Source organism: Mirounga leonina, unplaced genomic scaffold, assembly GCF_011800145.1.
Source record: "Mirounga leonina isolate KUSES-001 unplaced genomic scaffold, KU_Mleo_1.0 Mir_91, whole genome shotgun sequence".
Lineage (NCBI taxonomy): Eukaryota > Metazoa > Chordata > Mammalia > Carnivora > Phocidae > Mirounga > Mirounga leonina.
The window spans coordinates 37,371,912-37,397,885 of record NW_023270839.1 but is presented as its reverse complement, the minus strand read 5'-3'; the positions used below and the strand labels follow the sequence as shown (position 1 = coordinate 37,397,885).

Below are 25,974 nucleotides of genomic sequence, written 5' to 3'. Positions count from 1 at the left end.
GTGTAGAAGAGGGTAGAAATGTGTAGAAATTTTTGAAACTCGTATCTCTCATGTACCCTCCGTTTTGTAAGAATTTATAAATACTTTTCCTCCTCCTTGAATGCTAAATGAATGCTGAACAATCCTTAAAACCCTGATCAGGTGGCCAGTTCACTCTTGACAGTTTCTCTTACTCTCCCATTAGGATAAAATTCTTATTATTGCAGGTACTATATTATACTACAGAGAACTCTTTTTGTGCTCCTATTGTCTCTATTCTCAAGGTAATAAATAGACACAGTTAAAAAAAATCTAAGAGGACTTTGGTTATAGTAATGGCAGAATAGCTTATTGCAGATCAATTCCCCTCAGAGACACAACTTAAAACACTGGAAAAATCATATAAAACATCTGTTTGACAGCAATGGAGAGAAACCAAGGCATGAAGAAGGATGAGATTTTAAAAAGAAAGAAAGCATGGTGGTGGGGGGGGGGAGGTGAGGGTGTACAGGGCTGCTTTTCCCCTCAAGGCATTCCTTCATTTATAAACTTGTCCAGAAGCTGAGCAAAACTTCCTGCAATCTCATGGGGCTGGGAGGATTAAAAAGCACAGTTCTGAGCCCATGGTAGAGAATGGCCCTGGTAAACATCACAGATGTTCTGATGGGATACACAAAGGCCTGTGCCCTAAAAAACAAACTGGAAATAGACCGCACAATTTCCAATCAGCCCAGTCCCTGTTCATATTATGGTGATCTGCCTAGATGTTCACTACATACCAGGAACAAAGAATAATCCTCCATAGGGAAAGAAACACAATTTAGAGCCTCACATTATCTCTTCAGTTTAAAATACCAATGTCTAGCATTAAATTAAAAGATATCAGAAACACCAAGAGGTAAGACCAACAGCTGAAAACCAAGAGGAGAAAAATGACAGACCAGGAGCACAGGTCCACAGATGATCCAAATAACGGAATTACTGAACCAGGTCTTTCAAGAACTTGTGACAACTAAGTTTAAGAAATTAGATGGCAAGATAGAAAATTTCAGCAGAGAAAGGAAAGTGTACAAAAACTATCAAATGCTATTCTCAAACTGAAAAATAGGACATTTCAAATTAAAAACTCGGAAGAGGTTGAAAGGCAGAATAGACACAGCTAAAGAGAGGAAGAGTGAGCTGCAGACTGATCAAATGAGAATATGCAGAATAAAGCATGGAGAAGAAAAATCACAGTAAGTACAGGAAAGATTAAGAGACACATAAAAGAGTGGAAACGCCCAAAATATATGGTACCTGGAATCTACAGAGAAGAAGAGAAAAAAAATGGGGCGGAAACACTGTTTGAAAATACAGTGCTTGAGAATTTTCTAAAACAGACCTAGGACAACAAATCCCATTTTCAAGCAGTACTAAAACCTACAGCAGGATAAATACCCAATAAAACTTCTCTAGGTACATTGCTTGAAAAAAAGACTGAAAAATTAAAAAAGCTAGTAGAGGGGAAAAATAAAACCACATTGAGACTCTTGATTCCAGGAAACAAACTGAGGGTTGCAGAAAAGGAGGTGGGTGGGGGGATGGGGTAACTCGGTGATGGGCAATAAGGAGGGCACTGATGTGATGAGCACTGGGTGTTATATGCAACTAATGAATCATTGAACATTATATCAAAAACTAATGATATACTATACATTGGCTAATTGATTTTAAATTAAAAAAATTTAAAAATTTAAGAAAATTTAAAAAAACAACAACCCCACATTACTTTCTCAAAAGGAGACTGACAGCTGACTTCACAACAGAAATAAAGGAAGCCAGAAGACAATGGAATAACATCTTCAAACTTCTGGCAATAAAGAAATGTCAGCTTAAAATTTTATAAATGACATTATCTACCAAAGATAAAGGCTAACCAAAGGCAGTTTTAGACAAACAAAAATGGACAGAATTTGTTACTGGTAAAGTCACACTGAAGGAAAGGAAGAGAGTTCTGCAGGCAGAAAGGAAATAATCCCCAGTGGCAGCACATGGAGAGTGAGGAAGGAATAAAGAACAATGGAAAGGGTAAATGTGGAGGTGAATCTAAATGGATACTGACTGACTGTATGAAACAATATGGAGACTGTATGGAGAGGATTAAAGTATCTGTATAATTATAACGCACAATGACGACAAAGAATGAGCTGGAAGAAAGGTAAAGGGAGTTCAAGTGTCCCAAGATTCTTGCACCATCCAGGAAGTGGTGAACCCACTAGTTTATATTAGACTTTTAAAAATCCCAGAATAGTCAGTGAATATATAACTAACAAGCTAATCAAGGAGAAAGGAAGAGAACTTAACAGATACACATGAATCTGAAGAAAAGAGACAGAGAAAGGAAGCCAGAACAGGTAAGTCATTCAGAAAACAAAGAGTAAAAGGATAGATTCAAACCCCAGTATCTCAGTAATTACATTACAGGTAAATGGAACAAATACCCCAATTGAAAAAAGAGATTGATGGGGTGCCTGGGTGGCTCAATCGGTTAAGCATCTGCCTTTGGCCCAGGTCATGATTCCCAGATCCTAGGATTGAGCCCCATGCTGGGCTCCCTGAGCAGTGGAGCATGTGCATCTCCCTCTGCCCCTCCCCCCACTTGTGCTCTCATGCTCTCTCAAATAAATAAAATCTTTCTTTTTTTTTTTTTAAAGATTTTATTTATTTATTCATGAGAGACAGAGAGAGAGAGAGAGAGAGAGGCAGAGGGAGAAGCAGGCTCCCAAGGAGCAGGGAGCCCGATGCGGGACTCGATCCCAGGACCCTGGGATCATGACCTGAGCCGAAGGCAGATGCTTAACCATCTGAGCCACCCAGGCGCCCTCAAATAAATAAAATCTTTTAAAAATTAAAAAAAAAAGAAAAAAGATGTTGCATCAACAACCCTTCCCTTTGCAAAACAACTGCATGATGCTCACAAGATACAAGTTAAATAAAAGCATACAGAAAAGTTGAAAATGGGATAAAATATATCAAGCACATTACAATGAAAACAAATGCACGAAACTATAGGCACAAAACTATAAAACGGTATTAAAAGGAAAATCTAAGTAAGTGGAGGGACATGCCCTATTTGCAAATTAGAAGACTCAAGAATGTGAAAATGTCACTTATCCCCAAATTGATTCAGTATAACTCCAATTAAGAAAAGAAAAAATGAACAGGTTTTTTTTGGGGGGTAGAAACGGACAGGCTGATTGTAGAATTTATGTGGAAATGCAAAGGACTAAGAATAGTCAGCACTACCTGAGAAATAATGAAGTCAGAGGACTTACATAAGTAGATATTAATACTTAGTATAAAACTCAGTAATTAGGGAAGTGTGCTACTAAGGTAGGGACAGGCAATCAAGTCACTGGAAAAGAAGTAGAAGATCAGAAGCTGATTTGCATATAGCTTTCACTTAAGGACTAAGTGGCACCGAAGACCACTGGGGAAATGATGATTGCTTCAGTGAGTGGCGCTGGGTCAAATAGATATCCTAGAGAAAAAAACAGTAAGGACCCTCTTTGCTCATATACAAAACTCAATTGAAGATGGATCACAGTTCTAAATATAGAAAGTAAAACAAAGCTTCTAGACCATAATAGAAGAGAATATCTTGATTTTGGAGAGGCATATTTTTTAAAAAGGACAAGAAAGTTAGTAACCGTAAAGGAAAAAAAGCACTGTAAATTGAACTATATTAAAATTCTAAAAAATCTGTTCATCAAGAAACAGCTTTGAGAGTGAAAGGTAAGCCCCAAGATAAAGGAAATACGTATAAGTGAAAAAGAATTCCTACAACTAAGACAAAGGTAAAAAAAAAAAAAAGAGCAAAAGGCATGAGCAGGCACTTCACAAGATGTCCAAATGACCAGTATATGGAAAAACCCTCAGTTGCATTGCTCATCAGGGAAATACAAATCAGAACCATAATATGATACTGCTACACGCTCAGCAGAATGGCTAATGATGTTGGCTGACAAAAGACCGTGGAGACAGGAACATGAACAAGTGGAGCACAGCCTGGGACGCAGCAGCTCCATTTCTAGGTATCTATTTAGAAAATGCTTATTTCTGTTCACTAAGCAGCCTGTACGAGAACTATTCATACCTTTACCTATCAATGGTATAAAGAGTCACCAACAGGTATATTCACATAATGAAATATTACAGGAAGCAACAGAAAGGAAAGAACTGCTTCCGAAATCACGTGCATCTCACACCATACTGCCAGAAGAAGCGCGAAAACATGGACACACCTTGCACGATTCCATTCATAGTTAAAAATAGGCAAATCAACTTGTGCGTTACAAGGTTACAAGTCACGGGTGTTTACCTCTGGGGAGGAGGAAATACAATGACTGGCAGGAAGCACAAGGCACGTGGTGGGTGCGGAAAATGTTCCACCGCTTGATCTTGGTGGTGGTTTTTGGCTGCAATTATAATAACTCTCAGAGGCACACATTTAGGACTTAACAGCTCTCTTCTGGATGTTTATTACACTTCAGTAACAACGTATACATTTTTCTAAAGAAGTCAAGCAGCACCACTGTGTAACAAAAGCAACAATCTATAACCACCCCTCCCCATCCCATTCCCTTCCTGGAGCCACTCAGCTCTTTGAACTTTCTTCAGACACATTTCCTACTTCTGAGTAATGGGCTTACAATGAAACTTCTCCATGTTTCCATTTTAGGTCGCTAGGGTCTTCCTATTATGTCTGCTTCCTATTAGGAAGACATTTCCTTATATAACCTGGTGTTTTTCCTAGAGTTGATAATCACACAATCTGTTTCTATATAGCCCTGTTTAAAGGTATCTCCTGCCCTTACGGGTACCTTGTGTCTCCAATACTCAAACCCCCTCAGGGTTTTGCAGCACAAGTCAGCTTGTCTCTTGCCTGCTGCCCTGTCCCTGGAGAACTTCAGTTTTTGTTCTCACTGGCTCTATCAGCTTCCGGTCATCTGTCTCCTTCTATCTTCGCAAATTTCACTGGCATCTTATTTGTTGTCATCTTTTCCTCCTTGACCTTTTTATTTTTATCCCTTTAATTTAGTGAGATTCCAACAGTCATACAGAGATAGTCCTAAAAGTCTCTAATTATGGTTTCTTATAGTCTAGAAGGGGTGATCCACAATAATTTGGGGTCTTCATATTTTATTCATCTTTGTATGCTTAGTATCAAGCCCAGTAACAAGCACAGGGAAAGAGTTTGAAAAATCTGTAAACTCCTGTTGAAAAACAAAGTTAGGTTCATGGTCAAATCAATGAACCCCAGCTGAGGCATGAGCAGGCACTTCACAAGATGTCCAAATGGCCAATATATGGAAAAACCCTCAGTTGCATTGCTCATTAGGGAAATACAAATTAGAACCATAATATGATACTGCTACATGCTCAGCAGAATGGCTAATGACGTTGGCTGACAACAGAACGGGGAGATAGGAATGACCCCCCCACCCCAGCGGTCTGCACCTGGCCACAGGGCATCACGAAGGGTATGAGTCTCACCTGTGTAGTGCTCATTGCCTTGAGCAGCACAGGTTAGGAGCTGTGCCATGGATGAGCCCACTGCCTTGGATGTACTTCCTAGGTCTTGAGCGCATTTTTCCAGCTATAAGAATATCCAAGGGGGAAGACAGCTTAGAAGAAAAGCAACATACACTATAGTCTTAGCATACAAACAATGAGCATCAAATAGTGGTCCTTAGCTCTTTCCCACCTAATACCAGTGGTGCAAAAAGTAGGGTGATAGAAGGGAAAGAGCCCATGCTTCAGAATAAAAAAATCTGGGTTCAGGCCCCTGTCCTCTGCTTCTTTCCCCCCACATGCTAGCTCTCAGAGACTGGGCAGTTTACTGAACCTCTCCATGCCTTGGTTTCCTGGAGAGATGCTAATACTTAAGCTTAGAAAGTTCTCAGAATCAATGTAGGTACTCAACAAATGGTAGCTATTAGCATCATGCCTTTCGAAGCTAATTTAGAAAGTCTGCAACAAATCCTTAGCGAGAATGAATTATGCCTTGGCAGGAAGTGGGCAGACATCCAGCGGTCCGGCCTTCCTAGCATGTGGGGCCATTAACATTGTTCATTTCGATCTTTGTACTTCAAGGAGTTCTAACCAGAAGGAAATGCAATAGGAGAGGTTTGCCGTGGTAAATGAGATTATGAAAATGGGCAAAGTGCTTGCTTCCCATGAACAGCACGTCATCTTGCTTTGTAAACTGAATAAATAATTCAGAGAACAAAGTTACTGACGGCTCAGAGTATGGATGATTATTTGATTACTAGATGAGGACAACATTTTGGAACAGAACCTCGAGGCATACTGTGAGAGCACAGACAGGCGTCAGAGAATGTGTGCATTTCTTAACTCTAAAACACGGCTTCCCAAGATAGGCAGTGCCTTCAAACATAAAAGAACCCAGAGCCAACAATATGTTCTAGCCAACAATATGTTCTAACACAGCACACACATTCTTCTGGGGCAAACAATTTCCTTAAAAATTACACGGGGTTTCTTACATTCTAACCGACCAGCAGGTTTCTGTAAAGGCAGAATTCATGTCATGTCAGCCTCTCTTGGGCTCCCTGGAGTGCAGGAGTTTGCAAAGGGACACGTGGACTACATTACAAAGCCGCTGGCCCTGCGGCCAGTCCTGACTTGATCATTAGCTGGGTGACCTTAGTTAGGTGATGTAACTTTTCTGAGCCTGAGTTTCCTCGTCTTTACAATTAGTAGCATGATTTAACAAGTATTTTCTGAGGGCTTCCTATCTACCATTGCACCATGGTAAGTTAGCTGCTCTGGAAGTCCCTGTATATTCCACAAGTTTGCAGGTCATCCAAAGAGCAGCAGTAGTTAAGAGTAGAAGCTCTTGGGGCGCCTGGGTGGCTCAGATGGTTAAGCGTCTGCCTTTGGCTTAGGTCATGATCCCAAGGTTCTGGGATCGAGTCCCACATCGGGCTCCCTGCTAGGCGGGGAGCCTGCTTCTCCCTCTGCCTCTGCCTCTCTCTCTCTCTCTGACTTTCATGAATAAATAAATAAATAAAAAATTAAAAAAAAAAAAAGAGTAGAAGCTCTCAAGGTGAGGGATCAAGAGCATGGGTTTTGGAGTCCTGTAGGTCTGGATTCAAACTCTGCTTCCACTATCAGCTGGTAGACACTGGACAGAATAGTGACAACCTACCTCTGCACTTCTGTTTCCTCAGCTGTAAAATGGGATTCACAAAACTCGCTCACCAAGGTTACCATCAGGATAAACTAGATTGATTTTGTGCACATACAGTGCTTACAAAAACCCTACCAAATGGTGGTATTTATTAGCAATGTTTAAGAATGTGGAAAAGGAGCTACACACAAATGAGAAGAACTGGTAGAATTTTGGCCAAGAAAACCCTGACATAGGGGCACCTGGGTGGCTCAGTCGCTAGGCGTCTGCCTTCGGCTCAGGTCATGATGCCAGGGTCCTGGGATCGAGCCCCGCATCAGGTTCCCTGATCAGCAGGAAGCCTGCTTCTCCCTCTCCCACTCCCCCTGCTTATGTTCCCTCTCTCGCTGTCTCTAACAAATAAATATTAAAAAAAAAAAAAAAAAAAGAAAGCCCTGACATAAGCATCAGGAGGCACCATAACACGGTCGAATTAGAGCTCTGTTACCACCATTCCCCCGGCTCTTGTGTTTGTACTGGATTAAAGTGCTTTGCGGTCGTCCATCCTAGTTGTCTTGCACTAAGTCAATATTTTTTCAAACCATGTCTGTTGAAAGTATTTTCTGTGTCCACCTTTATAACCTCATTACTATTCCTTTCACAGATAAAATATCTGAGACACAGAGGAGATGCAAGACTGTCTACAGCTAGCTGAGGATACAAGCTAGAGCTAGAAGCTAGAACTCCTACTTTTAAACCTAGCTCCTCCAGCTGCACTGGACATTCTTTAAAGAACAAGGCTGTGGGATCAGAACACTGGCCTCAAACACTAGGATGTGTCTTGTTATGAAAAAGAGTGACAGACACTTGTTCATCCCTAGCGAAGCCCCAGGAAAGCAAGACACAGGACCATGACCAGATGCCCCTTCAAGGCCATCCTTATCTCAACGCAGTTCTTAAAAATGGGGCTAATCTAGGGCTTTGCCTTCAAAATATATGTGATTCAGGCACACCAACTCCAGCTTCTAAAAATGCCTCACGTGATCATCACACGAGGTGGAGTCCCACCCCGCAGCAGGCTCTAACATCCCTTACCGTCTCCCCCGGAAGCGGTTTCAGCTGACTCTCCACAGCCGCCATCTTGGCATCCTGCAGTTCATTCTTGAGTGTCTGCACGGTGCTCAGAGCTGAATCGATTTCCATAGGGCCACAGGCTTCGTGGGCCTGGCAACAGAGTTGGGAATACGTGTACAGACTGTCCGGGCAAAGTGTCCCCAGTACTCTGCAATGTACAAAACGCCTTTCTGCATGTACCCAGTGATTCTCCAACCCTGGCAACAGGAAGCCAGTGGAGTATGCATTCCTGATAGAGCAAAATCAACCTTGGTCAGTCTTAACTTCCCTAAATAATCAATTATGCTTGTCTCATAAGTAGATATACTTAAAATCTCCTTGAAGCTATTTTTATCAGAAATGCATCTGTCGCTCAGACTAAGAGGATCCTTCTTTGCTGTGTCTGGGTTCTAGAGAGAGAGCCCCGAGTACAGTATATGTGCAAAGAGAGGCCTGAGAAGCACGCTGTGGGTGGCTGAAGAAGGAATGAACGAATGGACTTAGGTCTACGGGCACAAGTCTTTATCAACCTTATTGATTCTCTACAAATTTCTAGACTATAAACCATTACCGTATCATACTAAAAATTACAAAAGTTTTTTTTTTTTCCTTTAGCAACTGTTTTAAGAAAACTACTTCATTCTCTTGATCACTTAAGATACTGGTCTCCAAATGCTTTGATCACATCCCCCCATACACATGTTAATAAAGTATACGTGTAAAATTTTTCATCAGTATGTTAAATACTGGTACATCTTAATTTCTTTCCTTTTTTTTAAGGTAACAGTGACAACAGCAGCAGTAAATACTAACTGATTGACTGCTATGTGCTAGTGGTATACAGTGAAGAAACTGAGGCACAGAGAGGTTAATTAACTTGCTGAGGTCACAAAAAATTAGTCCATGGCAAGGCCAGAATTTGAATGCAGGTAGTCTGACTGCAGAGCCTACACTCTTAACCCTTACTTATAAAACAATATATTTTAAAGCTCTCAGGATCTTCTTACACCCAGTGGACAGTCTTGCTTGAGTCCCACTTTGAGGCTCCTAGCTCCAGAGCTGTTGAGGTGTGTATGTCTCTAAGGTTCACTGATGACACTTGTAAAATGCAGATGTTCAGGCTCTATGACCAGGGACTCTTACTCAGTTGCTCAGGCGTGAGGCCCAGGAACCTGCATTCTGAATGCTCCCACGTGATTCCAGTGCAGGTGGTCCTTGGACCTCTCGTTGAGAAACACAGCTCAAGGTATTTTTTTAAAAATTGAGTATTATCCTAAAGCTGTGGACATTTTTCTTTGGTGATATAGTGCACTGTTCATATTAATAATTCAAATCAGCTTCTAACCTTCTTCCCTTGCTCACGTATGAGGCCTCCTGTTTCGATAAAGGGCTTGCTACAACGAGGAAAAATGAATTCATGCCAGAACTTCATGCTAATAACCTATCAAACAGTACAGTAATGAGGTCCGTTGGTAATTAATAAGTGCTAGAGACAGAAACTCATTAATCCTTAATTCCGTTCTATTGAGGACGCTGTTAAGGTGAATGCTCCCATGTAAAATGGGAAAAGCTTTCAGGGCAAAAAAGATAATATAAACGGCCCCTCCCCCCAATAAATTTGCTGCCTAGATAATTTATTAAATCCACAAAATAATACCTGGAAGATACGATCACTTATTTTGGCCTACAATTTACCTGGCACCAAGAAACTGATGACTACCTGTCTCCCCTAAGATTGTGAAAAATGGGCCATTGCTTGTCCAGGGGTATGGGAGGGGGAAGCATGTAACCTAAAATAGTTTAACAAAAGTCACGTGTAACTGGAAGGTGATAAACGAAGTCTAGGAGACAGTGGCTAAAAATGGTAAAAGCTAATCTACATGGGCGTCTTTTAAAGACCAAGCAAATGGAACAGACAGTTCTGCCCAGAAATATGCCCAGCAGTGCTGCGGTCCTGGCTAATCCCCCAGTCACGGCCAGCAGCAAGGCATCTGCAGCTCCGTTCCCAGTGGGCTAAGTGCTGTGACAAGGATCCGCTTGCCTTCTGCGAGGCAGTACGCAGCTCCGCCAAGCTGGTGGCAAGGTTCTTGGCACATTGGCTCAGCTGCATAGCTGCAGCCTGGTCACTCACGGTGGGCACTGCGGCTTTGGCAGAGGACACCATCTTGCTTCCAGGCTGTAAAGAGAGGAGCAGAGAGCGAGAGGGCTCCTGAGCAGCACAAGGCAGACAGCAGATACCCAGACAGCAATGCTGCAAGCCAGCCAGAACTTACTCAGTCCTAAAACAAGGAATATCAAAACCATCCAGACTACCCCTGAAAATCGCCACCCCAGAGCAGATACTCTAGGGCAGTAGGCTCTAGAAATGTTAAGGAAAAGGAAAAAAAAGGTATGTGTCATCGAGGGGGGCAATATTACTATGATGACTTGAAATTCTCATTTAAAACAGATTTCAAAGAGAGTTTATTAAATACGTTTGTGTTCCTTAGAACAGCTCTTGAATCCGTGTCTCAAATACATCCAGGAGACTGCTTTAAAAAATGTGGGCAGACAAAATGAAAGAAGATGACCTGTCACATCACATCTCACTACCCAAGATAATCTCACCATGCATGGATGCCTGTGTGCATGCATCTATATTTCCAAAAATAAGATCATACTATTTATTCTATTTTTCAAACTCCCTGTTTCGCATATTCTATGTTTTTAATAGCTGTATAGTATTCCATTGTATGCATCTGTTAATATTTCTCAACCCTGTGTTGTTGGGCATGTTTCCATTTTTTTCCAGTGTAATAATAGTATGGTAAATAGCTTTGTAGCTAAAATTTTTCACACGTTCATAATTTTCTTCGTATAAAACTTGAAAAGTACAATGTCTGGACCAAAAAATATACACTTTCAGGGGTTTTACTATAGATGTTATAAAACTGCTCCTAGTAAAGTTAAAACAATTTAAGTGTCAGAAAATAAACTTTAATGACAGAAGTTAATATTTTTAATAAATAACCACATGAGAATTCATTAAAAAAAAACCAGCCTGAAATGTGAGTAGGTAACCTTGCTTAATAAAAACTGAAACACGAAACACACTGAACATTGTGACAATCAAGGAAACGCAAAATCAAACAATAAGAACCTCACTGAGAAACTGTCAACAACCTACTTTTAAATGTTTGACTCCCCAACTTGGAAAAGATGTATAAGAAAATGTGCTCCATGCATTGCTACATGTAAATTTAGATTCATTCAGCCTTCCAGAAGGGCCATTTTACAACACATATGAATGAAGTTTAAAACGTTACCAACTCTTTGGTCTGTCAATTCCATTTCTACTTATTTCTAATTCTGCCTTATTCTTGAAACCATTTGATGTGTCTATGATTGCCAACATTAAAAGAATGATAGAAAAGGGAAGAATAAGAGTGGGGACAGAGCGGACCCTGAAACATGTCTACATGGCTCTATCATAATACCCTAGAAGCCTGCCCACAGCAGGGATAACACAACCAGCTCCAGGCCCTCGAACCAACCACATGAAAAGAGAAACACCTGTCCAAGCCACAACACTCAATGTCCCCAAGATAAAAATAAGCCACTTGCAATCCTATTTCTAGGACCATATCCTAATAATTCAAGAGGAATACAAATTTTTGAGCATACATGAAGAATTTTATCCTATCACAGGTTGTTCATGACGGCAAGTAATTGAAAACGACCTGTCCATCTGGTGGTGAGGGAATACCCAAACAGAGCATAGCTGTGGTCAAACGATAGATTATTCAAAATCAGAAATGCTCATAATACAAATGTTCACATGAAAAACAGAGTCTACACACAATAAATCCCAATTTTAAAAAAATGTATACAGGGATGCCTGGGTGGCTCAGTCGGTTAAAGCGTCTGCCTTCGGCTCACGCTGGAGTTACAGCGCTTGGAAAAAGAGCCCAACAGACGTATCAGTCAGTCCGGTAACCACAGGTTCAACTAGAAAAGGACAAGGAAGACGCTCACTTGATCTCATGAACTGTTCAGGAGATACAGGAAGTGCAGAGGGATTCGAATACAAGAAGTATGTAAAAAGGGAGTTTTCCCACCACTTAACGATCTCATTTTATTTTCCTTAAAATGAATCTACCCCTTAGCTGGCAAAGATGGACACCACTTACTAATTGTACAACTGCCACAAAAAAAGATCACACCTTTGGAGAAGATGCACTTAGCACTTCTTTTTCCCCAGCCTGTGAATAACAACATTAGACTCTCTGGAAACTGGCAAACCTAGAGCACTACCTAGTACCAGGCTGTTCGACAAAACTTGCAACTTATCACATGCTTTCCCTCACAGAGGAGAAATAAAGATGAGATTCCCAAGAAAAATGGATTATGGGCCATCTCCCAGGACAATTTCCCTATATATTAGCATTTTGCTCTGCCAAACTAAATCCACCTCTCCTGAAAGTGGAAATATAATGGGAAGGCCTTCAAAGGTCTGCTTACTGCAAAGACTTGGCTGTGGCTGTGGAACTGGGTAATTCTTCTCCTTAAGGATAAAGGGCATCCCTGACCCCACGGGTGGGGGGTGCTCTGGGCACAACCAAGGTGACTGCTTCTCTTACCTGGAGGAAGTTCTGGCTGGAGATGATGAGAGCCAGCTGGGCGCTAAGGTCTTCTGCTTGGGCTTGGCTCCCTCTCACCCCCTGGACCAGCTGAGGGATGTGATCGGCCACCGCCTATAGGAAGCAAGGAAAATTAAAACAGAGCACAGCCAGCATGGTGAAGGACCAAAACAGGGGGGGAAAGGACCCCAGGGATGGATGTTTTGGGGATGTGCTATCCCACCGGGGCCATGCTTGTCCCAAACCTTGCATTTACCCAGCACTTGTAAGCCAGCTGGGTCCCTAAAAACACTGAATCCTAACACAGTACCTCTGGGTAGCTGTCTCCCACACACGCTCTACTCTGTGCTCCTGAAGGTCCCTGTACATTTCAGCACAGTACGAGTCTCCGTAAAGAGGTCTGTTTTCTGCATTGGCCCACTTGCAACGAATACCAGCCTGGCCAATTACAGTTTAGAGCTTCAAAGCAAACAAAGAATCTATACAATTCGTCAGCAGATAAACTCAAGTCTCACAGTCCAATGATGAGAAAAAAGTAAGGGAAGTACTCAACTTCCAGCCTATGTCAGTGCTTTGGTTTCTCACTTGGCAGGTAAGCGTTCTGTCCGTCACCTTCCTGTCACTACGGGTCTTCCTCCTCATTTCTCAAACTGGAAATCCCAATGCCCAGGGTGGAGGAGGGAGGAGCAGTATTTCTGTGCCGTAGGAGACCCGCCTTCTCCCTTTTCTGTGTTCTCCCGTCTGTGGCCACTCCTCACCTGACTGGCCAGGTCCTCAACGGTCACAGCACAGTGGCCCCCATTGCTGATGAAGGTCCCAACCGTATCCCACCCTGCTGACCTATTTTTTTTGGAACCCATTCCAGCAAGCGTTAAAAAAAAAAAAAAAATTTCCATGAGATCTTCCTCAGATCCTCTTCAGGACTTGCTCCAGTAATCGGGTCTACTTTGTTCTCCACTGCAACCTGATACATAGTAAAGCTCTCATCTCCTGACAGTGACACCCAGACCCTGAGTATCTTCAGTCTCTGCAAAGGGGGGAGGGGTGTAGTACATCCTGTAGGATTGTCCTGGACACGAGTAGCAAGTGCTCTTTGAGTTTGAGAAGAGTTTTCTCACCCGTGCTGCCGGCTGACTTGAGGCTCTAGCAGACAACACACACGCTCTACAGGAGCCTGGCTTGCAGAAAAACCCCTTCAGTCTGCATCCAGTCTTGAGGACAGGGCCTTACTGCATCGCTGAGACTTTTCTGCTCCTCAGTGGGGGGCTGGCCTCAGAGAACCCAGAATCAGGACCTGAAGGGCTCTGGGGGCTTCTCTTCAGAAATAAAGCCATCTCCGAGGTAGAAGTGGTAACACCACTTCCATGTGAACCGTGTCACAGAGGAGGTGTGAAAAAGTCGGGACAGTGCAGTCAACTCTCAGAACCTTGGTACAGATACAGCTCTCCACTCAGCCCCCACTGCTCACTGCAAACACCCTTGGGAGACTCCAGTCACACATGCTGCCAACACGTGGGCAATGGTGACGCAATTATATGTTGTGTCTGGCACCATTCAGGGGTGTCCTGGGAGAGTGAACTCCCTGGGCCTTCAGAAGCAGCAACAGAGGTGTTCACTGAGCCCTTTGGAGCATGCTGGCTCCGACACATGCCATCAAGGCCCGGGTCTCAAAAGAACAAACAGGCAACAACAGAGAGCCCCAGAGCACACGGTCACTGAGGCCAGACGGGATGAAATCAACCTGCAACCCGTGCGGAGCAGGGAATCAACCCTCCTACCACCAGCACACACCAAAGACCAAGGCCCACCTCTCAGAGGGAGAAAGGCACTCTGGAAATTGAACGCTTCGTTACTATTTCAGAGCTCGAAAATGGCCTTGTTATTGATCCTCCTTGATTTGGTCTCTTGAAGAGAAAGTAGACAAAGGAAAGACAATGCGGGAAAAAGCACCATACTCTCCCTTCAGACACAGGCCATCCACTTATGAGACAAAAACCAGACGTGTGTGTGTGTGCGTGTGTGTGCGTGTGTGTGTGGACACACCTGGAACACGGGAGCCTGAACAAACTGCATTAGGGGCCCGGGTGATCGGTCGTAACCGAATTATGGCGGCTCCTGGCCCTCTAAGGCCATGCGCATCATCTACGGCAGCCCTGGCTCTCGGGCGGCCGGAAGCTCACCTTGCAGCTCTGGACCAGCTGCTGCTGGGCGGCGGGGTTCTTGTTGGACACGGCCGCGTTCTGGGAGGCGGCGATGGTCTGCGTGGCGGCGGCTGCAGCCTGCTTGGCTGCCACCTGAAGAGGAGAGCGACAGGAGGTGAGGCAGGCTTCGAGGGCGCCCTCACACACACGCACACTGGCATGCGCCCCTCCCACGGAAGAGCCGCACGTGTAAGAAAGGGCGCCCCAGGCCCAGGCCCTGCCTTCTGAAGGCCACTGAGGAGCCTCGTCTAACAAGGCCCGTTATCTCCGCGGCGTTTGCAGTCCCTGGGACGAGCGATAAAGACAGGCACGCTTGGAAGCTCAGGTTCCAGTGCTCATTTGTCTCTCTCAAAAAAGATAAGGGACAATCAATTCCAAGACCACGATGGCACTGATAAGTGGCGTCAAGTCTAAATGTTTTAGGGGAATTGGTTTTTTTTTCCCCCCACAAGCGGCACAAACGCTGGTGTGCCCATGGCTCTCCTCTTGCCACCCACGGGAAGCCTTGCTTCAGAAAGGCCCAGGCTTCCCCACCAGAGAACGTAATTATGTCTCTCACATCCTTCCAAGAACAAGGAGGCCAGTTTTGTTCCAGAATCCAGCAGACTACATGGAGGGATTCATCAGACAGGCAGGTTCTCGGCCTCCAACCTCCCAAATTTTAGTGTAAGAGTCTCCTGTGTACCTTCGTGAGAGAAATTTATTTTCTTACAGAGTTTGTGCCTACTGCTATTTCCTTTTCTTCCCCTGAGAATAAACACATGTTCTGAAAAATGACAAAAATATTTTCTTATTACTCCATCCCATACCCCTCCACCAAGGCCTGATCCCCATTCTCCAGTCTTTCTAAGTTTGTGTTTTCTGTTGGGAGTCCTGAAAGAGTCACTGCCTCTGACAAAATTTATATATTTTCAGCTAAAGGTCCTTTCTGAACATGGGCATCCCTTAATGCCAGGGGAAAAAAAAAAATCCCTATTTCCTCCTGAAAAAAAAAAAATGGAATTCTATTCAAGAACGCTAAAATCAGAAAAGACTTTGCTTACTGAAACCATGAGCTGAAGCTATTTTTCAAAGTGTCAACGTGCCACTGAACCTGAATGTACAACGTACCTAAAGCAACATTTCAAATTGTTTATGAGTACCTTAACCATTCGACCATATCGTTAATCTTGATTTAGCTTCCTTTATATGGGCATTGCCTTATTCATTTGGTCGCTCTTTGAGATAAACTCTTCGCAATCTAAAACAGACATCCTAGGAAACCAGCCTCTTTACCCACCTCCAATCGGTTGACAATTTTTTTCTTGATGGCGTTCTGGGCGGCGGCGTTTGTTGCCACCCGGAGGCCTTCCGCAGCTTCTCTCAGTCTCTGCTGCTGGTCTTCATTCTCAGGATTGGCTGCAGCCCCCTGAGAAGGAAAAAAGAGAGATTTTGAGAGGTCCATGGGGCAGCATGCCACAGATGCTGAACTCGTGCCTTCAGTTTTACTTTGTCCTGGTAATACAAAATATCTGGAAGACAGAGCAAATGCTTCAAGCAGTATCTTTACAATAAATATGTTTCGTCTCATAACAACATAAAAAATCTACCCGGGGATGTTTCAAAGCTGCAGCCGTAAACAAGAGAAGTCCACTGGTGGTAATTAAACCCTTGCGATCCTAGACTTGGTCATCCATGTAAATTAACTTGTGGTCAGCTATCCACGGTTTCAAAGATGTTAAGACAAATCTCCCTCCCCCCACCCCAGATCTCTCAGGGAGAATTTGATTTTAATTGGAGTGACAGACACACGTCACTGCTGAAAGATTCTCCTGTCTTGCAGCACTAGTTAATGTGGATGGGCTAAGAACATAGGATAAACAGGGGCTGGGAACACCACCCAAATAAGGAAATGTTGTTTAAGAAAGACCATGCCTAGAAACTGCATTCCTGGAAAACCTGAGTTGGAGAGTATAGCAAAGCAGAGCTGGGACTCCACTGCACTGAAATAATGAGAGCTATCCCATGCCCCTTCTCTTGGGCAGGGAAAGAGAAAGGGCCATGCACGGCCCATGGCCACACTGTTGCTGAAGGTTCAAGTGTCTTAGGTATGCAGATGGGTTTTATTGAGATGGGTGGAATTCTGAAGTAGGGAAAAGGCTAATGGTAATGTGATATAATTTTACTGCACAATAATTAACAAAGACTTAAAGCACATCCAGCCTTCAACTCCCACCTGCAACAGAAGCGGCGATTGAGAATTTTCTCACCGAGTCTGGATGTTCTGAGACCAGTTCTTAATGTGTACAGATGAATGAGTTTCTTTTCATGAACACTTCAGGGTGATAATATTTACTCCCAAGGCAGAGACAAAAGCAGAAACACACACGCCGATTATCGAAAATCGATTTTCCAATGTCTCCATTTTCCAAACGGCCAACTTGCCAAATTGACCATTTACAAGAACCTATTTCTTTGAACTATTTATAAAAGTTATAGGAAGTCATCCTGGCTGGAACAGTTTCAACATCTGTGATGAAAGTGTTTTGGCAATGCTTTTGAAGGGAATCTTCCATTCTTTCAAACTGTAAACACTTTAAGTAGTCTTGATTTTGTATTTCTAGCAACTAAACAAATTCTGCTTTTGTATTTCATGTGTGAAAGGTTGTCTGGGCTACTTTTGCAAATTTAGGAAAATCATTTTATTTTATTTTCTTGGTCATCAGGTATTTAAACCACTCCTACACTTGCCTTCCTTTGGTATTCTGGGCAGCAGAAAACCATCATTTCTGCACTTGACTCTGAAGTGGGCATCTGGATCCTTCCTTAGCAACATCTCTTTCATGATGAATGTACATTAGATATGCAGTACTAATCTTGGCCCGGAATCTTAGTTACTGATTATGAAATGTATTTTTTTCCTGCACATTAAATATATTTTTTGGAGCTCTAACCATCATAGACTCTTTAGCTTTCAACAAAATTCTGCAAATTAAAATAATGTCATGAAGACCAAGTGACAACTTTTAACTAAAAGAATGTATGGAAACACCATTGTCCCATCTAATAGAAATAATCAGAAATAAATACTTAAACAAGTTTCTGGTAACATGGTACATTCGGTAAGGTCTGGTGAGCACTACACATCTAGAAACAAATATACACAATGGTCCTGGCTCAATCTTGATTATGTGATGGTAGGCTTAATCGTTTTAATTCTCCTATTTGTTAAATAGGGATTGATTAGATTTTACACTCAGGTTCTTTCCAGTCTGCCAATTAATTTTTTGTGAACAGGAAGGTTTCCTTAAAATAGTTATGCTTAGACTTAGAAGTGGGGGGGCAGAACTCGTAAAAACCATAAAGAAATTAAGCACTGCACCAAAAAGCCTAATACATATTTTTGACTAAAAGGGATGGTTAAGGGCAGAGCTTCTCGGCTGAAACAGGGCTCGGGGGACAGAGGAAGGAAGTTCAGACCCTGCCTCTCCTTGGGTTTCTCTTCAGCCTATTCATGAGGTACCTCCAAGAAATCACAGTCCCTCAGGGACTACAATGGTGAGTCAGTCGAGGAAGGTCTATGTGATTCGCCACATGTCATAACACATTTTAAGTGAAAGAATTCACATGCTAGGTAGTTTGAGGTGAACTCGTATTCTGTTGGAGGCCAGGATGTGAGGGCTTTTAATGAATCTTAAATGCACAGAAATACATTAACAAATACATGTTAACTTAGGCATATGAAGTGGAAGGTGATTTTATTTTATTTATATTCATCAGCATTTTCTATTAATTCCACCAAAAATGTATGCTAGTTGCATAATAACAAAAAGAGGAACACAGAGAAATATACCTTTCTCTTTTTAATACAGTTCTCACCTCGAGGTGGGAATCAGAATCTTCTGCAGAACTGACGTGCACATACACACACGGTCCCACCAGTGACCTTGTGAATCAGGGTCTCTGGGAGCGGAACTGAGACACGCGCCCTTTGATGTTTTATGGGGGGCTCTGAAATAGGGCCCTGAGACAAGAATCATTGGCTTTTAGAAGCCGCATGCTGAAGCATAGCTGTCAAAGAAGCAGAGAGCTGACTCTTAACTCTTCACTCCAGCTGTTGTAGAGTAGTGAAAACTGCTACTGGGATTTGAAGAACAGTGAGGCAGCACTCTACTATGTAAAATCGTGATAGGAGTTTAGTTGAGAAGTCGAATGGAGGACAAAGTAATATTCAGGTTGCAGGCAAAAGAAGAGGCCTATTTGACTCTGCTGTTGACAATCTCCAGTTCAAATGAATCACCATTTGCAATAAGCTGATGGCGATAACCCCATGGACAGAGAGTGTGCTCACTGAGCAGGGACTTCGTCATCTACAGCTGAGTCAGCATCACTCCCTTTAAAGAGTGTTATTCTCATGTTCCATGCCCTTCTCCTTTCCCAACGCAACAAGGTTAAATGTTACACAACCATAGAGGTCTTCAACAACAAAAATGCACGCTCAGCTGACCATTCTTTATCTTCAGGGTACCTTCCAAATCCTAACTCTTAATAATGTGCCCTTTCCCGTTGAACAAATACAATGCAATACCTTGGCAGCTTCCACCATGCGAGCTGTGGAGTCGGCCAGGAGTTTCGCAGCTGCCAGGAGCTTCTTCGAGTTCTCCATGTCGATTTCAGCTTCTGCATCCGACCTCATGGCGTTGACGAGGTCTGAGGTGGCCTGGGCCAGGACCCGGGCCTGGCGCACCATTTCACCTATGGGACGGGATTGAGAATGCCATCTGTCCGTCTGCTTTCTAAAGCTCAAAACCAGCACAGTCTAGTCTACACACCTCTGGTAAGACGGACAGAGAGAAGGGAGCCCCCAAGCTCTAGTCCTAAGCAATGCAGCCCACTTAGACCCAGGACCGAAAATACTCCCCATGGCTACCAGGACTGTACACCCCAAACACACCCAACTTCCATCTTGAACTCTGAGGGATAAATAGGACACCACGAAGCAAAGAGGAATTCTTTTGAAAGAGAAGGCAGGGAACAAAGTTCTGTGGATTTATTATGCGATTTAGTAAAATAGTTATTTAGAAAATATTAGTTACCTCACTTCAGGAACCACTTACACAAAGTCCTTATAATAAACTCTGCATAATGGCATAAAAAATTACTTTTGAAATTTGAAAGAATTTGCATGTTACCTAACTCCAGATGAATAATATCACATGATCCACTGTATTTGTGTCATTTGGCTCTCACCAATAGGAAGCACAGACCCCAGTTTCACGCTCAATTGCTAACATTTGCCTTGGCTCAGTTTTTCCTATCAGTTTTCTGTTTGCTCACCCTTTTCTTCCTAGTGCTGGTTTTGATCTTATTAGTAGTAATTGTTTGGTTTTACTGTTCCTGTGATTTTACTGATATCTATTTCAATTTTCTTTTAGAAGTAAGAGGGGTATAAGAGTAAACATTTAAAATAAAACTACTCAAATGTAAGGGAATTTTTCCTCCCCCAAAGGTCATTTGAGGATGCCAAAACACTGTGATATTAAGGGGGAAAAAAAAGCTTTCATAAAAATCAAAATGTGCTAAATTCAAGGTATCGTGGATTGGATCCTGGGATGGTAAAAAGACTGGAGTGGAAAATCTGGTGAAATCTGAATCATGTCAGTAGTGAATAGTTCTGCATCAAGGTTAATCTAGTTCTGACAAATGTGCTATGGGTTATGGAAGATGCAAAAAATGAGGGAAAATGGGAAAGATATATAAGAACTCTCTGTATTATCTCTGCAACTTTTCTCTAAATATGAAAGTATTCCAAAATAAACGGTTTATTAAAAAACAAACAAAACAACAACAAAAAGTCCAAATGTGCAGAGTACGCTGATCTTCCTAAATCATGTAAGGAGGATACAGAAAAGCACACGTTTTTATTTGTTTCTTTTCAATACTTGTTACAAAGAATGGCTCTGTGCTGACAAGGAAGTAAGAAAACAAACCTCTTACAAACTACTGGTAGGGTTGCAAACCATAGAGCCTTTCAGAAATTCCACTTATTACATATAGCCCTAAAAGTAAACCAAGATATTTTTATAAAAAGAGTTGCTATAGTGTTATTTTTGTTAAAGCAAAACAAACTAAGAAGCAAACCAAAAAACTTGGAAATGACCTACATGTCTATTTAAAGATAACTGGTTAAGTAAATTATGATAGAATTCCACGGAGTAGAATATTATGCTGCCATTAAAAAGATTAGCATATAGTTCAACACGAAAAATGTCTTTAAGATATATTAAGAGAAAAAGGTTGCAGAAGAGTATAAATAATGCATTTCCATTTATATAAAAAGAAAGACGGTGTTAAAAATACATACATACACATACACAAGCATGTGAGACTATAGGAAGATCATGTAAAACAGAAATCAGTGAGTTGCCAAATCTGGAGATTTAGATGGGATAGAGCTGGGCTGGGCCTGGGGAGACTTACTTTTCAACTAATAGACTGAAAGGTACATTTTACCTTTTTAAAAATTTTCTGGATATTATGATGTTTGACATCTTAAAAAAACCCTTCTGGCTGGAGAGAGACTGCCCTTCTGAAGGCTAGCCAACTTCTAGAGATAGCGCAAGTCCAGCCAGGAGCACGCCTTTGATACACAAACCAAGCAGCTTAGAGCCACACCTCCTTTATCTGGCCACCACAGCCCTGGACGCAATATCCTTAGGCCTCATTCATCCCAGGGCCTGATTCCAGGAGGCTATGATGACCCCTATCGTGTAGAGCCTGCTGCAAATAGTCAAACTAAGCAGTCCTGAGCTGTTCACCCTGCCCTGCCTTGCCTTTCCAATGGAAATCCCGATGAAGGCCACAACCTAAGGCCTCCCCCTCACTCCTCTCTTCTGCAAACTGACCAAACCCGCTGCTTCCCCTGGGACCCCACACGGCACGTGGTGACCCTCTCTCTGGGACCTGGGAGTAGAATACAGTTTTCCTTCCAAGCTTCATTCCTGCACTTCCTGTGTCTGCGTCAACTTTACCTGCCACATCCGACATGTTTCTTCTAACAAATGGGATTTGCTGAGAAGTTATTTAAAAAGCCTAGTTAATGAACTCTTTAAGTGTTGCCATGGATGGGCACATTAGGAGTCTTGCATCTTTCTCCCAGCCTCAGCGAGGAAGTCTCTGACAGAGGCTGATGACAACTCGCCCTTGCCAGGCAGCCGTCACCTTTCTTACTCACAATCGTCACCACGAGGGAACCCCAATAGGACCCGTCCACCCCCGGCATCGCCCCTCACCGGCATCGCCCCTCACCGGCATCGCCCATGGAGCTGAAGATGCTCTCGGTGACACACATGATGGTGTCGGTGGCCTGGTCGTAGCGGCCGATGGGCTCGCCTCGGCTGGCAAACTGTCGCACGTGCTGCAGGAGATCATGCAGGGCCTGGCTGACCACGCTGGCCGCTGCGCTGACCTGCTTCAGGAGCTCGCTGTCGTCGGTGGCTGCCTGGCAGGCGCGGACACAGTTCTCCACTGAGCGGTCCACGAGCTTGCCCGCTTCAATCAGCTGCTCCTGGCACACGGGGGAGCTGATGGTGGGGCTCACCACCTAAAGTGAGAAAGGAGCGGGTCTTGGGCACTGAGGGTCAACTCTCGGTCCCCACTGTGCCCTAGCATTTCCACCATGTTCCTTCCTGCTCTGCACCTCGGTTTCTTACTTAGAGGACCAGGGATTACACTAAACCATCACTGAAGTTTCTCATACTTGATGATTTCACTCTATCTCTGTGACTTTTGATGCCCATTAATTTTTATCTTCAGTGATACGTAACTATTCTACTGACTACTTCCATTCAGAGAAATTTTTGGTATTTATGTCATGCCTCCTCCTTTTAGGAACATCTAACTTGAGTCTCCTGAGCTAGGATAACAAGACTATCTAAGGGAATTGTATTTCTTTTCCAGAGACATCTGGAACTCTGTACCTCTTGGTACTTTAAAGAACAGGGGGATTCTGTCAGTTATCTGTGGGTACTTGGAGGGTGCACAAGGAAAGCAGGAGCGATACCATCAGGACTCCTCCTTCTGACACTGCAAATCCCACCACAGGATAGGAAATGCTAGGCTAAGCTGGTCACAGATAGATAGAAGATGTTATGTCATCAAGTTAGAGAAAACGGACACCTCCCATCTTCTGATGCATGAACACACGGTGAGGAAAGGGTATGTGAAATCCGACAGGCCTGGGCTTACCCTGGTCCTGCCACGGAGGACTTCTATGGCCTCAGGCTACTTACAAACATTTAGGGACCTCAGTTCTCTCTTTGGCAAACTGGGGATGATGTGCTCAACAAGGTAAAGTCCGACACCCAGAGTGTGCACATCATAACGGGCAACAATGAATTTAATCCTGATTACCCTCACTCTAACACTGTGCAGTGCAGGAGGGGCTCCCCAAGTCAGCAGGTTATCTACGAACCCATTCGTGATGCTCTACTACATTTCTGTACAACGCAAGAACTCTGTGTGCAGGTGTAAATAAGACACACTGAGAAGTCCAAAGGGGAGACACGGCGATCTGCAAGCAGAAATGGCCAATAGACACAGACAAGGACCCCTGCCTGAGGGCTTGGGCAAGGAAAAAACGATAAAAGCACAATGGGGTGGTTAATGTCAAAATCCTATAGTGTCATCTTAAAGACAACACCTGATGCAAGCTCTAAATCATAGACAATTTTAACAAATTCTGCCTCTGGTCTCCCCCAGTGACTGGAGGCAGACTAGGGCATGTGACACTTGGAGAAAAGGGCCTGCGGTACCAGCTGGCTTACCTTGGCACACGCCACAAGCTGGGAGGTAGAGAGGGCACACTGGGTGGCGGCAGCAATCACCCTGTTCTGTAGGACTGTGTCTTCAGCTACTTGGGCAACATTCTTCGCCTTTAATACCAACATGGCAGCAGCATTGGCCACAGCTTTGGCCAAACTCATTAAAACATCCTAAGATGGGAAATAAAAAAATGGGCATTTATTTTTTTATCACCCTTTACAGCTAGAAATAAGACGTGGTATCCACTTAAACACTTTATTAAAATTCCATTTGAACGTTTTCTTTCCGGTCCTTCGTAAGAATGTTCTTTCCACTTATTTTTCTGAAATGTCAACTCACCCTTAAACGTAATTAAAGGAAGAGACTAGTGTCCTCATGACATAGTCTTCCTATATGTGAAGTAGCATAAGGTTTAAATCTAAAATAGGGTGATTTCAGGGGAGGGTTTTTATTTTAAACACTGATTCACATTCATGTACTTCTCTAACCCTGAGATTAAGTCTCTTGAATATGTGGTCGATGCAGTAGCAGTAGCTCAAGAAAAGCTGAAAATGTATCCAGATGCCATAAATACAACATGCTGTAGGAAGGATAGAATTCATGGCCTCCAAGTCGTCATGTCTCACTGTCACTTGAAAATTTATCATTTGGATTTCCATTTTGCACAAAGTTCCAAGGTACCATCAGAAAGTCAGGCCACATCTCTGCCTCCAGAGGGCAATGTTGGTCACGCACAGACAACACCTATAGCTCAAGAGCCAAGGAGTGTTCTGAAAATAAGTTATTTTCAGTGTTCTGTAGTCTTCTGGATAGGGATTAAATTATTACGAGAAGTGGAAAGGGAGCCTACATAAATAAACTAGCTACGAGCTACGACCTCACTGAAGATGCAAGGAGCTCTGAGCCTTTATAGATCAGTTTATGCTTCGACACAACAAAAAGGCATTCTGTCTGCAGGATGGAGAATCCTTTGATTTAGCCCACCAGGTCTGTCGCCCGTCTGTGTGACCTGAAGAATAACCACTGTTAACATTTAATTTGCTTCTTTGCTTTTAGTATTGAAGGTAGTTTATTTGATTTGGAAATGCCTTCCCAAACACACCCCAAACATACGAGCCATTTTTATTTTGAACAAACATGTCAAGGCCTTCTCCGAGAGGAAATGTGGTCAGAAGTCTTTATTAATTCATCAGATAATGAAAAGCACTTTTGATTCTGAATGCAAAGGGCACCCACAGAGTCTTTACAATAAGACATTTTATGAGATGATATATTGGAGAGAGTGTTCAGCCTGCACAGTATTACACAGAGCAGAAACTCTACGCTATCCAGGCAAATCAGAAACCCATAAACCTACCACGTAAACCAATTTTAAAATGGACACAAACCAAGCAGTCTTAAAGGAACAGTTTAGTCCAGTCTTTCTTTTAGGTCTCTGATGTTTATTAGATGTCCAAGGAAAAAGCAAAGTCTGAGGTTCCAAAAGTTGAAGATGCCTTTAGGATCTGATTGGCACTTGTATGCCACGTAACTTTTAGAAATTGCTCCCAACACGGCCTGTGAAGTTACAGTTCTTTTTTTTCTTTTTTTTTTTTAAGATTTTATTTATTTATTTATTTGACAGAGAGAGAGACACAGCGGCAGAGGGAACACAAGCAGGAGGAGCGGGAGAGGGAGAAGCAGGCTTCCCGCGGAACAGGGAGCCCGACGCGGGGCTGGATCCAGGACCCTGGGATCGTGACCCGAGCCGAAGGCAGACGCTTAATGACTGAGCCACCCAGGCGCCCCTGAAGTTACAGTTCCTGAACACCTATCTCGATGCTCAGCAAACACTCAACTCAAATGTCACAAATTATAAGATTTTTTTTTTTTAAAGATTTTATTTGTTTATTTGAGACAGAGAGAGTGAGAGAGACAGAGAGCACATGAGAGGGGGGAGGGTCAGAGGGAGAAGCAGACTCCCTGCCGAGCAGGGAGCCCGATGCGGGACTCGATCCCGGGACTCCAGGATCATGACCCAAGCCAAAGGCAGTCGCTCAACCAACTGAGCCACCCAGGCACCCCAAAAGTCAGATGCTTTAACTGA

General features: G+C 43.1%; 1 protein-coding gene across 12 annotated transcripts in view; it reads right to left on the bottom strand.

The window, feature by feature from the left end:
- TLN2 (talin 2) overlaps nucleotides 1–25,974 on the bottom strand; it is a 429,909-nt gene that overhangs the window by 114,368 nt on the left and 289,567 nt on the right. For 11 of the 12 annotated variants that reach the window (XM_034994419.1, XM_034994414.1, XM_034994422.1 and 8 more), the window contains 9 exons: nucleotides 23,891–24,058; nucleotides 22,374–22,668; nucleotides 19,654–19,820; nucleotides 16,366–16,494; nucleotides 15,066–15,179; nucleotides 12,886–12,999; nucleotides 10,308–10,442; nucleotides 8,249–8,377; nucleotides 5,515–5,617 (listed from right to left, as the gene is read on the bottom strand). In XM_034994419.1, coding sequence (XP_034850310.1) covers nucleotides 5,515–5,617; nucleotides 8,249–8,377; nucleotides 10,308–10,442; nucleotides 12,886–12,999; nucleotides 15,066–15,179; nucleotides 16,366–16,494; nucleotides 19,654–19,820; nucleotides 22,374–22,668; nucleotides 23,891–24,058 — 1,354 coding nt within the window. The remainder of the gene's footprint in view (nucleotides 1–5,514; nucleotides 5,618–8,248; nucleotides 8,378–10,307; nucleotides 10,443–12,885; nucleotides 13,000–15,065; nucleotides 15,180–16,365; nucleotides 16,495–19,653; nucleotides 19,821–22,373; nucleotides 22,669–23,890; nucleotides 24,059–25,974) is intronic. The other variant, XM_034994424.1, reaches the window with a different exon arrangement.